General features: G+C 41.0%; 1 protein-coding gene across 1 annotated transcript; it reads left to right on the top strand.

The window, feature by feature from the left end:
• Positions 1-101: 101 nt before the first annotated feature.
• Positions 102-13,325, top strand: LOC133486770 (tetratricopeptide repeat protein 21B-like). The gene is made up of 29 exons (XM_061792398.1): positions 102-227; positions 1,368-1,497; positions 1,586-1,696; positions 1,771-1,937; positions 2,007-2,129; positions 2,797-2,954; positions 3,273-3,357; positions 3,450-3,548; positions 3,633-3,825; positions 3,890-3,987; positions 4,747-4,947; positions 5,011-5,140; positions 5,224-5,381; positions 5,541-5,765; positions 5,892-6,130; positions 6,330-6,402; positions 7,835-7,945; positions 8,049-8,184; positions 8,553-8,659; positions 10,029-10,217; positions 10,394-10,504; positions 10,594-10,675; positions 10,785-10,935; positions 11,014-11,172; positions 11,291-11,486; positions 11,608-11,832; positions 12,347-12,467; positions 12,600-12,667; positions 12,761-13,325. Exons 1-29 carry the CDS (start codon positions 204-206, stop codon positions 12,836-12,838), a joined length of 3,948 nt encoding a protein of 1,315 aa, XP_061648382.1. The 5' UTR covers positions 102-203; the 3' UTR covers positions 12,839-13,325.
• The last annotated feature ends 2,286 nt before the right edge of the window (positions 13,326-15,611 follow it).

The following is a 15,611-nucleotide window of genomic DNA, read 5'->3' as shown; positions in this document are numbered from 1 at the left end:
AGGCGCAGCTTGAAAATACAAGCGTTGGTGCGAATACTGCAAATCGAAAACAGAAGCTCCTTTATCGACGCGTCATCGGTTAACTATAAAGTGGCTTTGAAGTAAAATGCGAGGTTAAAACATGTACTGTATGTACTGTAAGCACACTAAAATAACACACATTCCCACTTGAGCTCTATGAACTAAAAAGTCCCTCAGTCAAGATGGAGAATAAAGACACAGCAATGGTAAGCAGATTCTTTATCGGTTTGAACGAACGTGTGTTTGGTAGTCACCACGTTGTAAAGCTGTTTACATGTAGCTCAAGGTTATCCACGAAAAAAAAATAAAAAAATCTCTTGCTTACTTTATTTTACTTTTAAGAGAAGAATGGCTGGAGAGGGATTTGAAGTTGAACCTTGTGTGGTTTTAATTGTGATAAATATAATTAAAACACGCACAAAAATATACTGTTTTACAAAGAGATTTTGTGAAACTAGTGCGAATGGTTGTTTGTTTGTATGTGCCCTGCGATTGGCTGGCAACCAGTTCAGGGTGTACCCCGCCTCCTGCCGATGACAGCTGGGATAGGCTCCAGCACGCCCGCGACCCTAGTGAGGAGAAGCGGCTCAGAAAATGGATGGATATTACAATATAGTCTATGAATGACTAGTTTTATTTATACTAGTTCCCTCGTACCTCTAATTACATTAGAAAAAAATCATGGCACACTACGAAACAAAAATACACAGGTCAATTATACATAAACATACATAGACATAAAAAGTCTACACACCCCTGTTCAAATGCCAGGTTTTTGTGATGTAGAAAAATTAGCCCAAGATAAATAATTTCAAAAACTTATCTACCATCAATGTGACATATTTTCCCACACGTTTTGATGCATGGTCCGATGAAACCGAGGTTGAACTTTTTGGCCATAATTCTAAAAGTTGTGTTTGGTGCAGCAGCAGGGTGAACGAATGGTTAGAGCATCTGCCTCAAAGTTCTGAGGACTGGGGTTCAATCCCCACCCCCGCCTGTGTGGCGTTTGCATGTTCTCCCCGTGCCTGCGTGGGCTTTCTCCGGGCTCTCCGGTTTCTTCCCACATCCCCAAAACATGCATGGTAGGTTGATTGGAGACTCTAAATTGCCTGTAGGTGTGAATGTGAGTGTGAATGGTTGTTTGTTTGTATGTGCCCTGCGATTGGCTGGCAACCAGTTCAGGGTGTACCCCGCCTCCTGCCCGATGATAGCTGGGATAGGCTCCAGCACGCCCGCGACCCTCATGAGGAGAAGCGGCTCGGAAAATGGATGGATGGATGGATATTTAATCAGCTTTGATTGTACTTGCTATAATCTAACACTGGGATCTTTTTCGTTTCTAGGCTTTGATTCGCTATTATTGCAATGAAAAATACTTCAATCATGTTGCGAATGCCACAGCAACTGCACAGAAGAAATTTCGAAATGAGCCTGTCTTCAGTGTCTTCCGTGCATATGGCATTTTAATGCAAGGTGAGAAGGACGTGATCAAATGAAAGAATACTATCTTGTTGGAATTTCTCTTTCTCATTTGTACAACAATTTCATCATTCAATCACAGGTCAAGTTCAACAAGCTGCAGCCGAGTTGGACGCGATAAAGGATAGATCAGATGTGTCACTCTGCTCTCTAATGGCACTCATCTACGCTGAGAAAAAAAAGACGACGCCAGGTAAGCCAACAAATTCGATTATTTGTAACAAATTTAACTCAGTGTTATCTTAATGGTTGTCTTTGTAATCACAGACAGGGATGTTATTCGCAAGCTTGAAACTAAAATCAGAGAGGATCGCAAAAGTACATCTCCCCAGGGTCTGTACTTTGCTGGGATGTTTCTTTGGCTATTGGGACGGAATGATAAAGCGAGGGAATACATAGAGCGAATGATCAAACTCTCCAATGGCTCGAAAGAGGTAAAACAAAACTACTGTCATTCATTCTTGGTTGTGTGAACCTTTGGGGAACTGTTGTTACCTTTACAGGGGATAATCCTGAAAGCATGGATAGATGTCACATGTGGGAAAGACGACTACGCCCGAAAGGCTGCAAAATACTTTGACGAAGGACTGAAGGACGGACCAGATGCTTTTGCTTTGATGGGAAAGGTGAGATTGAAAAGTTAAGGTGAATTCAGTTTCTCAAACATTGTTAAACTGTTGTTAAATTGTTATGATTTGTCACATTTGCTACTCCTCCTTATATTCACTGAACACCAATATAGAAGCATCACTTGTTTTCACACCTATATTTTATGAGCTGTACTCAAAAAAGTTAACTTTTCTACCTACATAAAAGACTATTCCTCTCATATTTTGTGCACAAATCTGTCAAAATCTTAAATTGGATGTTAGATGTCTACCAAACTACCATCGCTACCATCTACCGTGGATGGATTGTCCTCCGTAAAGGAGATGTGATCACTATCACAATTTTAAACAGATTTGTGAGCAATATTTTAGAGAAATATGCCTTCATAGTCAAAGTCTTAGATCTTTGAGTTCAGTTTATGAAAAATATGAGCAAAAACTAAAGTGTTGGCATTTATAATCTTGTTCAGTATAATAATTAAGGTGCTAGCTAAGAACAAAGTAGAATAACGTATTAATCTCTACAGTAAAGCACATTTGTGAGACATTAGTGGAACCAATATTTGTTGTAATTTCAAACTATTTGAACTTGAACATGTATATTTTTTAAGCGTATTTATGAATTCAGTACTATAATATATTGTTGCGTTTATTCAGGCTCTTATTTTTGGTTTGTCTGTCCTAGGCACAATACTTTGAATATTGTCAAAACTACTCTGGAGCATTAGATGTGGTTAACAAGGTCATTGCCAGTTTCCCTGGGTTTTTGCCTCCTCTTATTAAGAAGATGACACTTTTTTTAAACCTCCAAGACTGGGAGCAAACCACAGAGACAGCAATCAGGTAAGCAGTGAGATGGTTTCTGCCATGCGATTCTCCAAAGTTACAATTTTGTCATTGCAAAAGCACATTGGATTGCAATGACTACGAAGAGTAAAACAAACATCAGTTGTCATCACTAGTCTGCCTTTACAAATGCTATCCAATTTGAGTGTAAATGAACCATTTCACCCTGCGATTGGCTGGCAACCAGTTCAGGGTGTAGGCCGCCTCCTGCCCGATGACAGCTGGGATAGGCTCCAGCACGCCCGCGACCTTTGTGAGGAGAAGGGGCTCAGAAAATGGATGGATGGATGAACCATTTCACAACTTCCATTTCAGGGTTCTACAAATGGATACAAATAACCTGGATGCTCTACATATGCTAACTCTGCATTCATTATGTATCAATGGAGATATAACTGAGGTACACAACCCAAGACAACTTTGAACTATTAGAGTAGTAAACCAATAATAAACTAACTTATTTGTTTAAACTGTCTCTCTCCCATGTGGCAGTCAACAAAGCATCTTTTCAACCTCATAAAAAGTCTGGACGTCCAGGAACCACACAACCCCGAACTTGCTTACAGGATGTCTCTCGCATTCAGTCGAGTTGTAAGACAAAATTCTTCCTGTCTATTTCTGCCACAGTTTTATCTTGTATGGAATGTTAGCATTTGCCGCATTGATTCCTCCTAGTGCGGACGGAATGCGATGGTGCTTGAGCAGGTGTTCAGAATGGTGGAAAAAGCCTTCAATGTGACACAAGAAAGCTCAGATTTAGCAGCAGAGTTGGGCTACCTTATGGTTCTTCAGGGTAAAATGAAGCAGGCGATGAAGTGGTATAAGACAGCCATGACTTTGGATGAGATGAGCCTCACTGCACTCACTGGTAAATTGCAAAGTGTACGTGAACCCTTGTCAAGGTTAGGGTGTATTATTCTTTTACTGAACAGGTATAATTTGGTGCCAGCTGATAGAGGGCTGCCTAGAAGAAGCTGAGAAAGATCTGGAATTTCTGACAGAAATTCAACAAACCACTGGAAAATCAGGGGTAAAGTTTATGCAATTTCCTTACTTGTGTTATATATCTTTTGCATATATGAGGTGTGTCAGAAAGGTTCCGGGACTGGCATCACAAAAGAGATATTTCATACCCAAACTGCAAGTTTTCCCCTTCATTGTGGGCCAGACGATCAACCAGCACATCTACAAAAGAGATCCTGCGCCGTTTGCTTCGATTGCGAGAGTTGTGGTAGGACAGCTCATGGCCGCTCATCCTTGGTCACCATCCTTGGTCACAATGCCCTGAGCATCTGACAATCCTCAACCGACCTGGATCCGTGTGATTTTTGTCCTCTTTCCCAATCTCAAAGGGATCACCAAGGGGACCTGCTTTGAACATGTGGGCGACATCAACATGGTTGTGACGACGGCTCACGGAGGATCCCAGAAGAATCCTTCAAGGAATGTATAAGTCTGTGGAAGAAAAGGCTGGGAAAGTGTGTTTGTCTCCAGGGGAATTACTTCAAAGGGGAAACTTGTAGTTTTGTTTTGAAAATCTTGTGTGATACCAGCCCTTGTTTGAATTTGTATATCTTTTCTGATACCAGTCCTAAACCTTTCTGACACACCATGTACTGGACATATTAAAAAGATCAGGTATCAATCTGAATAATTTGTCAAGATGTCTGTTTCTGTTCCTGCAGTTGTTTTGTCTTATCCCGTGTTCTCAGTGGGAGATTTTACTTTTTGGGATCCACTTTGTTCAAAACACCTTCTCTTTTTTTAAGTATTTGTTGCATCTCATTAGGAAATCCTCTACCTGCTTGCGCTTGTGGCAATTAAAAAGCGCCACCCCCAAGAAGAGGTAACCGAGCTCCTTAAGGAAGCAGTGGAAACCCACTTCTCTACTATCCAGGGTCTCCCTTTGGGTGTGGAGTTCTTTCAGAAGCTGAACCCTGACTTTCTCTTACAGATTGTCAAGGAGTATCTTTCTATGTGCCCTACTAAGGTACAGTTTATGTTCCTACCTTAAAGTCGTATTTTTAAATAATTTTGGCTGTTTTTGATTCAGCCTTCAACTCAGGGCCAGTCTCCTGTTCCTCAGCTGAGGCACTGTGCTACCTTGTTGGAAACAGTGGTCAAGATTGCACCAGGCCTCCTTCAAGGGGTCTTCCTGCAAGCCAAAGTCAGGTATCAGTCGGGTGAGGACTGCATTCGAAATGTGCTGGCTGCTTCTCTACTAATTATTAGTAACTAGGCGTACTGCACGTCTGTGATCATTCAGGTGATGTTGATGCTGCTCAGCGCAGTCTACAACATTGCCTTGAACAGTGTCCTTCTCATACGGAGGCTCATCTCCTTATGGCACAGATCCATTTGTTGCGTGGTAATTTCACTTCGTGTTTCCAGTCGCTTGAACTCTGCCTCAGCCATAACTTTGAGGTAAGAGCATCAATTAAATGCCATGGGTGGTCAAGGTTCTGGGGTTAAACTTTTTATTTAGTTTGTCACAGTAAAAGACAAAATGATTACCATTTCTTCCTTAAAAAGAATTTCAACATATTTTCATACCCTTAGTTAAGTCCACTACGTCCATTCCAGATTCGAGAACATCCGTTGTACCTCCTGATCAAGGCTCAAGCAAAGAAGAAAATGGGTGAGCTGACTGAAGCGATTCAGATTTTGCAAATGGCAATGAGTCTTCCTGGGGTCTGCGGGACTGAATCATCAGCTAAGTCCAAAAACAAAAAGATCGAACTGAATTCTGCTGACTGTGTCTCCGTCTTCTTGGAGTTAGCTGAGGCTTTGCGGCTCAGTGATAAACAGGTGCAAACAAGACTTGTACACGACATAGTCCAGTGTTTTAATCTATTTAAATTGCGTTCGGGAAATGGGAAATATTTGTTTGGTTTACATTGTTTACATACTAAAATATATGTCTTCTTATTGCAGCAAGAAGCAGCCAAGGTAATGCAGGATGCCATCAATAAATTCTCAGGCACTCCAGAGGAGCTTCGAGTCACCATCGCCAATGTAGATCTAGCACTGTTACATGGTGACACAGAGTTGGCACTGAATATGCTCAGAAACATTACGCACGAGCAGCCCTACTACATTCAAGCCAAGGAGAAAATGGCAGACATTTACTTAAACCACAAAAAGGATAAGCGTCTGTATGTAAGCTGTTACAGGTGAGAATCTCACCTGACAGCATCTCGATATGTCAGTTAGTTTCTCAACTGTACACAAATACAATCACTGACCTGTTGAAACAAAACATAAAATTGGAACACACAATTGGAAATGCATTAATTATAGCATACAACCCATTCCTACAGAAAGACTATACAATCTCTTGAATTAAATGTGCTATGTTGGTCTGTTCTTTAGGGAAATAGTGGACAAGCTACCCACTCCTCACTCACACGTCTTGCTCGGGGAAGCTTACATGCACATTTTAGAGGTAGGTGGCAAACACAGCTGGTCTGCATGTGTTTATATACAGCATTTCACAGTCACTTATTTGCACAATTAAATTGTTGTATAAAAAGCTCAAGACCTTGTGTACTTAAAATGTGTACATGTAGCATTTGAAATTGTTGTTGGCTAAACTTGAGCAGTATTGAAAGAGTTCAGTTTTGTGGAGTGGCTATTTCTACTGCAAGATAACCATATTAAACTATCACTAGTCACTATCGATATCCATACTGCATAAACAACCCATATTTTGTGCATGTACATCTATTGTGTTTCTTGGGCACATCGCCATCATTTCCCGCAGCGCTTATCCTCACAAGGGTCGCGGGCGTGATTCTCACTCACATTCACACCTACGGGCAATTTAGAGTCTTCAACTAAGCTACCGTGCATGTTTTTGGGATGTGGGAGGGAACCGTAGGACCCGGAGAAAACCCACGCAGGCACGGGGAGAACATGCAAATTCCACACGGGCGAGGCCAGATTGAAACACCGGTCCTCAGAACTGTTAAGCACATGTGCTAACCAGCGGTCCGCCACATAACATTTTGGAAAAATTAAATGGAAAAATGCCTATAAATTGTTTAAAACAGAGCAACAAAATGTCCTGCCACCACAGGCGAGTCTAGGTCGAGTACTTTGAGTGGGCTGAGCCCATGACCTAATTTTGGAAAGTACCCTTCTGAAATTTGATCAAACTTTTTAGGCCTTGAAAAAGACCATTAGGTGGATGATGATAATAATAATAATAATATGCACATGGTGACACAGAGTTGTGAATAATATCTACTGTATTTATCTATTTATTCAATACATTATAAAAGTCTGGTTTATTGTCAGAAAAGCATAGACCTTTTGGCATTTTCTTCCCCATACTCTTAAATAAATAAATAAATAAATAAACAAAACAAAACAAAAAGCCAGCACATAACAGAGAGAGCAATTTAAGAAGATGCATGAAGCATCGCCGTGTGGTCAACTGTCATTTCATAGATTGTGTCAGGGTTGTACATCAAGTATTACCTGGTGATTAACGTTAACAGCTTGAAATGTGTGTAGCAGTTCTGACAATAGATATGAAGACTTATACGCCCGCTGTCGCAGCCAGGCTGACTGACGTGCCTACGTGGCGGCCATGTTCGGAGGGTCGATGTTCCCTTCAAAGACAATGTATGGACATTGAAATTAAGTCATAACTTGCTCATTTCTCAACAGATTTTCACGAGGTTTACTTTTTTTTTCATTACCAAAGCGTGTGCTATGTTCTAAAAAAGGAACTAAAATATGTATTTTTTTAAATTAATTTGAGGACGAAATCATAGGGTTGGCTAAAACAGGTTTTTGGGTGGGCTCAAGCCCAAAATAGGACTGGCCTCGCCACTGTCTGTCACTAATCTTAAAAAAAGCTGTACCCTCAGCCAGAGAAAGCCATTGAGGTCTATGAGCATGCTCTGGAGAAAACCCCAGAAGATGGAGCTCTAGTCAGCAAGTTTGGCAAGTTTCTGGTCAAGACTCATTACTTTGACCAGGTTTGTACTTGCATTATGCGTTTTTGTATTTGTATTTTTAAATTCAAAATTTGGATTCACACTCAGCGAGAACAAAGTGTTGACACACAAATCTTTTACACAGGCATTACATTACTACGAAGCTGCACTGAAGACCGGACAACAGAACTTGCGCTATGACCTGGCCGAGTTGCTAATGAAGATGAAGCAGTACGAGCGCTGTGAGAGTGTGCTGCATGATGCTCTCTCCCAAAAGCCAGGTACTTTGCAGTACTTACATCGTCCTGACACAGCCAATGCAGTGAAAACATCACAATGAACCGATTTGTGCTGTGGAAAATTTTCCACAACCCTTCCAGCGAGATCCTCAAATTCAAATTGCACATTGTCGTGAAAAGGTCTTATCATCGCTGTCCAATGAAAACAATCTATTTTCTTCCTGTTTTTCGATGAAAGCACAAACTTCGGAATTGTTGCTTCATTGAACAAACAATGTGTGTGAGAAATTCCTATAATATTAAAAAAGAAAGATTTGTAATGTTGAATAAATTTTGCCCCTTACATGACCAAACAGAACCGTTTGTTTTTGTTTTTGTTTGTTTCTTATCTTTTCCATTGGCCATTCTAGTGAATGGACTATGTGCACTGTCAGATGATTGCCGTTATCTGATGCTGTTGGCAAAGGTCCAAAATAGGGTTGACAAAGCTGAAGAAGCCTTAACATCCTTACTAAGGGTGAGTCATTTTTAATATTCTCTCGGTTACTTTCTTGTATCCAATGTTTTATCTATGAATGCGATGTATTTCTGAGACTTATACTTGTTTTACATTTGATTCTATTTCAGGCTACATTTACACTATGTTCCCGGTGCCATGGTTGCACGGTTTCTGTCACGATCCTGTTTTGTTGCCACCCTATGCTGGTTGTTTCCCTTGTGTTGCCGTTTCCTTGGAGTGTATTGGTGGGCGTAGTCTCCTGTATCACACCTGCTGGCAATCTTCATCAGCAGGGCATTGAACACAGAAGAGATGGGAGGAAGATGCTGAGTAATTTTTTGCTAGGTGCCATTGCCTCAGCTTTTGATACTCTCGTGCTCGTTTCCTGCGATCTCCTGTTTCTGCCAGTAGTTACTCTTCATGTGCTGTGTTACCACTAAGTACTACTGTGATTTTCTGCTGCTTGTTTCATAGTCTCGCATAGGATTTTTTTTGGTTAGCATTTTGACTATAAACTGTATGTCTTCCTCCCGTGGCTCTCTGTCCACCTTTCTTAGTTGTTAGTAGTTGTTGGTATTTTCACGTCGCGCTTTTGTTTACTAGTATATATACACGCTTGTGCGGTCCTTTTGTTCGATAGACTCTGTAAAACCTGTACCTTGTTTAGTTTCCACTGGACTTTGCCACAAGCGTTTTTACACACACTGACTCTTTCAGGCCACAATGGACAAAAAGGAATTGTTTTGAAACAAGGCGGGGAGATGGGATGGGCAAACACTACAGGCCGTGATTGCTGTGGATGTTCGATTAGTTTTTGTTAAAATGTGATGTGAGGGTGTCCATCAGAACCTTATGTGCCGGGAAGGTTGTAAACCACGGGCTGAACCAATGCACGCCTTGTAGCCTCCGGGACTCAGCAGCCCCCTTCCTCCCTCAGCCCATCACAGACACCGTGATAGACCGTGATAAAACTTAGCAACACTTGAATACGGAGAAAAAAGGGCCCAAATCCCACAGTGCACTCCGCTTCGAGTAAACGCCTCATTTGGCCGCTGGGAACATAGTGTAAACATACCTTTATGGAGGTGAGTGAGTTGTTTGAGGATGATCCATGAACTGGATACATTAGACAGATACCTCTCAACCCTTTACTAAAACTAGCAGTTGAGACCTGTAAATGGCTGTAAAACATTGATAAAAGCCTATTAGAATGTACTAGCCACTCATGATTTAACTGTGCCTTTGTGTGATTTTGCTGCCATCTTGTGACTGTACTGTGTAGTGATGCTTACATGGTCAACGATGTTTACACCTTTGAGAATGTCTATTCCCTGTTGACCTCCATTCTATTGTTATTGCTGTCACTGATGAATGGCAATGTTGCCAGGCGCGGGACATTCAGGCCAGAGTGCTGAAGCGGGTGCAATTGGAGCAGCCCGACAGCTTCGACTTCCAGAAGCAACTGGCTGCCAAGATCTGCACTGAGATCGCTCAACACTATACGAGCCAGAGGGTTTACGACAGAGCAATCGAGTCCTACAAAGATGCTCTTGTGCATTGTGAGACAGACCACAAGGTTCGCACTACTGAATCAAAAAATCTCGTGGCCTCCCTGTTTCAGCTATAATTGACTACCCTGAGCAACTTTTAGAATCTCATACGTACATGTATTAACCCTTTTGTGGATTGTTGCATTTGGGAAGAGGGTAGGATTTATATCCTTCATAAAACTGATGAAACATAGAATTCTAGGTGATGCTGGAGTTGGCACAGATATTCCTCACGCTAGATGACGTTGATGCATGCCAGGAACAATGTAGTGTCATCTTGAAGAACGGCCAGTTTAATAAGGATGCAACTCTGGTGTGTTCGTCTTCTGTCTTCTACCTCTCTGACCATAATCCGCTTGAAACAGATCAGTAGAACCTATTTCAACATTTGCTTTTGTTTAGATGATGGCTGATCTTATGTTGAGGAAACAAGATGATGAACAAGCAGATTTCCATTGTCAGCAACTCTTGGAGAGCAAGCCAGGTGCAAAAACATCATATTTCTGAGAATGCAGAGAAAGTGTATGATGACTTCAGTTAGCTGTGGTGAATACGCCTCACTGAATGTATATCAATTTGAACCTTCTTTTAAGACAACTTCTCAATCGTGTCGCGTCTCATTGATTTGCTGAGGAAGGCAGGAAAGTTGGAAGACATGCCCAGATTTTTTGAGAGGGTAGACAAACAATCCACCTTGATTAAATTTGACCCTGGTTTTAACTACTGCAAAGGACTTTATCTTTGGTGAGTCAGATGTTTCTTGAGATTATAAGTGGCATCTGTTTTGCATGTTGTATGACTAAATTTGTGCTTGTTGCTCAGGTACACAGGAGAACCTAATGCAGCGCTGCGTCACTTCAACCAGGCCAGAAAAGACACCAAGTGGGGTCAGAATGCTGTCCATAAGATGACTGAAATCTACCTAAATCTCAACAATGACTTTATGGGAGTCGAATTATGTAACTTAGATTTTAGAACTGGGTAAGTGTGTTACGGTATCAGTAACACAAGGTTCAGGAAAAAGTATCAGTAACACAAGGAACATAGGTTGGACGTTATGCATGGGTTATCACGGACGGTCCACATCTCTTCTCATCAGGAACTCTACAGAGATGCAGGAGATGGAGAGGGGTGCTGTCACAACAGCACATCAGCTTTTGAAGGAGATAAAGCCAGAAACACCTGGAGGACACTTAAAGCTCCGTATCTTGGGGAACTACTGCTTACTGGCCACGAAACAGAGGGTCAATATAGAGAAAGCCCTCTCTATTTTCAAAGAGATCGCAACTAATGTGGTAAGCAAACTGAAAATTGTTATGTTGTTCTCAATTTACTGTACGGACTTAAGAAAAGCAGGAGAAGGAGTGGGTGATGTTGCTATCTTGATCCTAATCAGGATGTTGTGTTTTATTCTAGCAAGATTACCTGCCAGCACTGTTGGGCACTGCAATGGCTTTCATGATGTTGAAACAAACTCCTCAAGCCAGGAACCAACTAAAGCATATAGCAAAAATGACCTGGATTAATGTTGACGCCGACGAGTTTGAGAAGAGTTGGCTGCTCCTGGCGAACATCTACATCCATTCAGGGAAGTATGACTTAGCAGATGACCTCCTAATGAGATGCCTCAACCATAACAAGGTCAGTCAATGCTTTAATGCTGTATGCGTTTCACAGCCTCACGTTGCACAAAACCCGTTTTTAGACATTCATTTATAATTGTATAACTTAATACTAATGAACCACGGAACAACCTTGGATAATGAATGCATACTTTATTCTCACTGAACTGATCTGATACATCTGTGCAGGTCAAAATAGGGCAATAGCTAAATTTGCCAGTAAAATATGAATCCCGCGAATTTCAATGTAAAATATCACTTCAATGATTTGACATACATGGTGAATTTTGTAGAAACATCTTTTTTTTAACCATGCTACCCATTGATAGACATAGCCAATATTAAGTTCAGAAATATGTCCAAGTTCTGACACGGCTGTTATGCGCAAGTTCTCTCAAACATTACAAACATATTTCATGACGACTAAAAGATCGACTTCTATTCGGGTGCTGACGTCATTTGCGGTGAATATAGTTGGAGATGTCACAGGAGAAGCAGAATATGATGATTCTAATTGAACATTTTCTCTGCAGTCATGCTGTAAAGCTTATGAGTATCGGGGTTTCATAATGGAAAAAGAACAGGCATTTCGTGATGCAGCATTCAACTATAAACTGGCTTGGAAATATGGAAATCAACTCAACCCAATCGTTGGTAGGCCTACGTAGATAATTTATGTCCAAGTCTGTCCAAAAATAAATGATGTAATAATATGTTTCCAATTTATGTTCAAGTATGTCCAAAGGTAAATGAACTAATAATATATAATATAATGTGTCATTACAGGATACAAACTTGCTTTAAACTACTTAAAAGCAAAACAGAATTTTGATGCCATAGATGTGTGCCATAAGGTGAGATAGCGTAAAAATCCTTCTCTCTGTGAGTGTGTGTTTTAATTTTTGGATTCTAACGTTTTCATTTGCTTTCTTTGCGTCTGTCTACAGGTGCTTGCTACTCATCCCAATTTTTCAAAAATTAGAAAGGACATCTTGGACAAAGCTTGTGCTGCCTTGAGGGTATAGGAGTTTGACTGCTGGGTTTTGGGAGAAGTATTTCTTTTGGAATTCAACTTAGTTACTGTACAGTATTTGTTGAGTAAGCAGTTCAGTTGGACCCAAACATCATGCAATACTTAGGATCAATATTTAAAGTAAGTTGTACCCCTCTCTGATTGATCATTTCCAATATCACATTACTGTAAATTGGTTGCATGGTAATGTAGTGCTTCTGTAGTCATACTTGTCAAATAAAAAAACAGTAATTTGACTCAATAAATAGTTGAGTGGTAGGTGCATGTTAGCTTGCTAATATTAGCTTAACATGCTACTGAAAGTGCTAACCGTGTAATAAATTGCCTGTAACGTAAATGCACCTCCTTGGTCGTGCCCACAATAATACATACCACACAATATTACACTATCACCATTAACAAGATGAAGCTAAGGTATTACTTTATTTACTTTATTAGGTATTAGTACTCACTAATCTTGCTTCAGATGTTTTTCACATGCCGACAAAATAAATGTAATTGGCCCTGTGTTACCTTACGATACTATTACTTAATTGTTAGTGATCGTGAACAGGATTATTTTTTAAGGCTATGTTCCTTCATGGTTTAAAAAATATATTTTCCCATTCTTTTTTAATTGACTCAACCGCAGTATTGAGCTGTGTAAATGGCTAGTTTTTCTCTAGTACCTTGTGTGGCGCATACATGTTAAAGTCTCTGTAAAGTGAAAATACATTTCTGTATTTGATATACATCATAGAATAGTGTTGTTAACAAGTCTACCAAATTTAAATGATTAAAGAATTCAAGTTCATGTATAGCAGGGTAGAGGGGACTCATGCTGGACCCAAGTGCGTCACTGGGTGCCATTTTAGCCACGCCGCAAAAATCATAAAAACTTAAATGTTAAAAAATAATGTAACACTATGGGCTCTATTTTTGTCAAGACAAATCTGCGGTGTATCAAGGCTCGCCACGTGTTTGCCATTTTGGCAGACAGGTTTGTGCCAAGCTGGGCGTTCTGGACCAGCGAAAATGTCTTCTGAGAGATTATTATTATTATTAATTTCATCATCATCATTATTCTTTAAATCATCTCGCTTGCCGGCACAGCTAAGGTGGGCACAATAACGATGGGGGCTGGGGGCCAAGTGCCCACTTCATGGCACAGATATTTGTGATTTCCCCCCCCCAAGCCAAATTTACATCTACCGCCCATGGAGGTCTGCTTGCAGTTCTGTATAAAGGCGCTTTGCACACTTCGACCTCCAGGACGAGCAAATCAGTTTCTTCATGGGCAAAATTTGTCTGCATCCTCCATGTTGAGACTCAGGGTGCGACTAGTGCGCGGCGTTTAAAGGGACTGAGAGGAGCTGCTTTGATTGGACATGATCGAAGTCGGCTGTGTTCACTTCCACTGTGGTGCAGACCTCTTTTAGATACGCCAGCTTGCGCTTGTCTACGAAATAACCAACAGAGGGTCTAACCTGTCACAGAGTTTCTCCATAAGTAAGTACTACATTGTTTTCAGTCTTTGCACAAGATTTTAAATATTTAACTACATTGCTGCATGCATGTCATTTAAAATCCCCAAATTAATAGGCCGACTCACTGTTCACTTTGCTTTGTTGGAGTGCTGTTGTGTCTCCCCTGTCCTGCTGCTTGTCCAAGCAACCATATGTGTGTGCAACACTTTTTAATGCTGTTAAATATGTCCGTATTTTTGGAGGACACAAGTGACACAACTCCTCATGCAAAACGAACAAACAAACTGTCAGCAATTCTTGTGAAGAAGAAAAAGTCCCTTGTTTGTGTACTTTTGTTGAGATCGACCAAAACATCGGCCATTCTTCTGCAGTCTTCCACACCCAGCACGCATTGCGGCATGCAATGCTGAACTTTTTTTCTGTAGTAAGGCCGTTAATCAATAATGTTTGTGTGTTTACGTTACCCGAAGTTCGTTGAATGTGTGTTTTAATTAACTGTCGGCTTTCATTATTTTTGTGCGTTATTAACATGAACCTGACTGTGACTTGTGTGCGATACAGTAAGATCTCGTTCAGGTCTACCCATTGTTAAGCAGAGGTTAGCATTAGCTGGTGTCCCACCTGTCAATCCTCGCTTGTTCTTCCTAGTAATTACGCAATATTTTCTACTAAGTTGCTGCTTCCTTGAGCTATTCACCAGGGCCACAAATTTTTTTTTTCCAATGAGAGAAGAACCTGTGGAAGTGCTACAAAGTGATGTCTGCCATCTAGTAGTAAACGGTGTAGTACAACTTCAAACTGATCCATGTATGGCGGAGGAAGCATTTTTATAATGTTCCAAAATTAATCAAGGGGCCACACGGAGTGTGGGCACTGTGAGCTACACTAACAAAAATAATGCCATAAAATCAACACAGTCTAAGCCATATGGTAGAAGATAAGTGGATTTTGGACTTTTATTAATTCAAAATTATGTTGGAATAATCCAATATGAGGCGGCACGGTGGTTGATTGGTTAGAGCGTCTGCCTCACAGTTCTGAGGACCTGGGTTCAATCCCCAGCCCCGCCTGTGTGGAGTTTGCATGTTCTCCCCGGGCACTCCGGTTTTCCCACATCCCAAAAACATGCGTGGTAGGTTAATTGACAACTCCAAATTTCCTGTAGGTGTGAATGTGAGTGCGAATGGTTGCTTGTTTGTATGTGCCCTGCGATTGGCTGGGAACGAGTTCAGGGTGTACCCCGCCTCCTGCCTGATAATAGCTGGGATGGGCTCCAGCACGCCCGTGACCCTAGTGAGG

This window comes from Phyllopteryx taeniolatus, chromosome 12, assembly GCF_024500385.1.
Source record: "Phyllopteryx taeniolatus isolate TA_2022b chromosome 12, UOR_Ptae_1.2, whole genome shotgun sequence".
Taxonomy (NCBI): Eukaryota; Metazoa; Chordata; class Actinopteri; order Syngnathiformes; family Syngnathidae; genus Phyllopteryx; species Phyllopteryx taeniolatus.
This window is presented reverse-complemented; position numbering and strand designations above follow the sequence as displayed.

Excerpts from the sequence above, each read along its gene's own strand:
- LOC133486770 (XM_061792398.1), top strand. The coding sequence starts at position 204 with ATGGAGAATAAAGACACAGCAATG. Across the intron at positions 3,826-3,889 it reads GAGCCTCACTGCACTCACTG|GTATAATTTGGTGCCAGCTG; the intron begins GTAAATTGCAAA and ends TTTACTGAACAG. Across the intron at positions 7,946-8,048 it reads AGACTCATTACTTTGACCAG|GCATTACATTACTACGAAGC; the intron begins GTTTGTACTTGC and ends TCTTTTACACAG.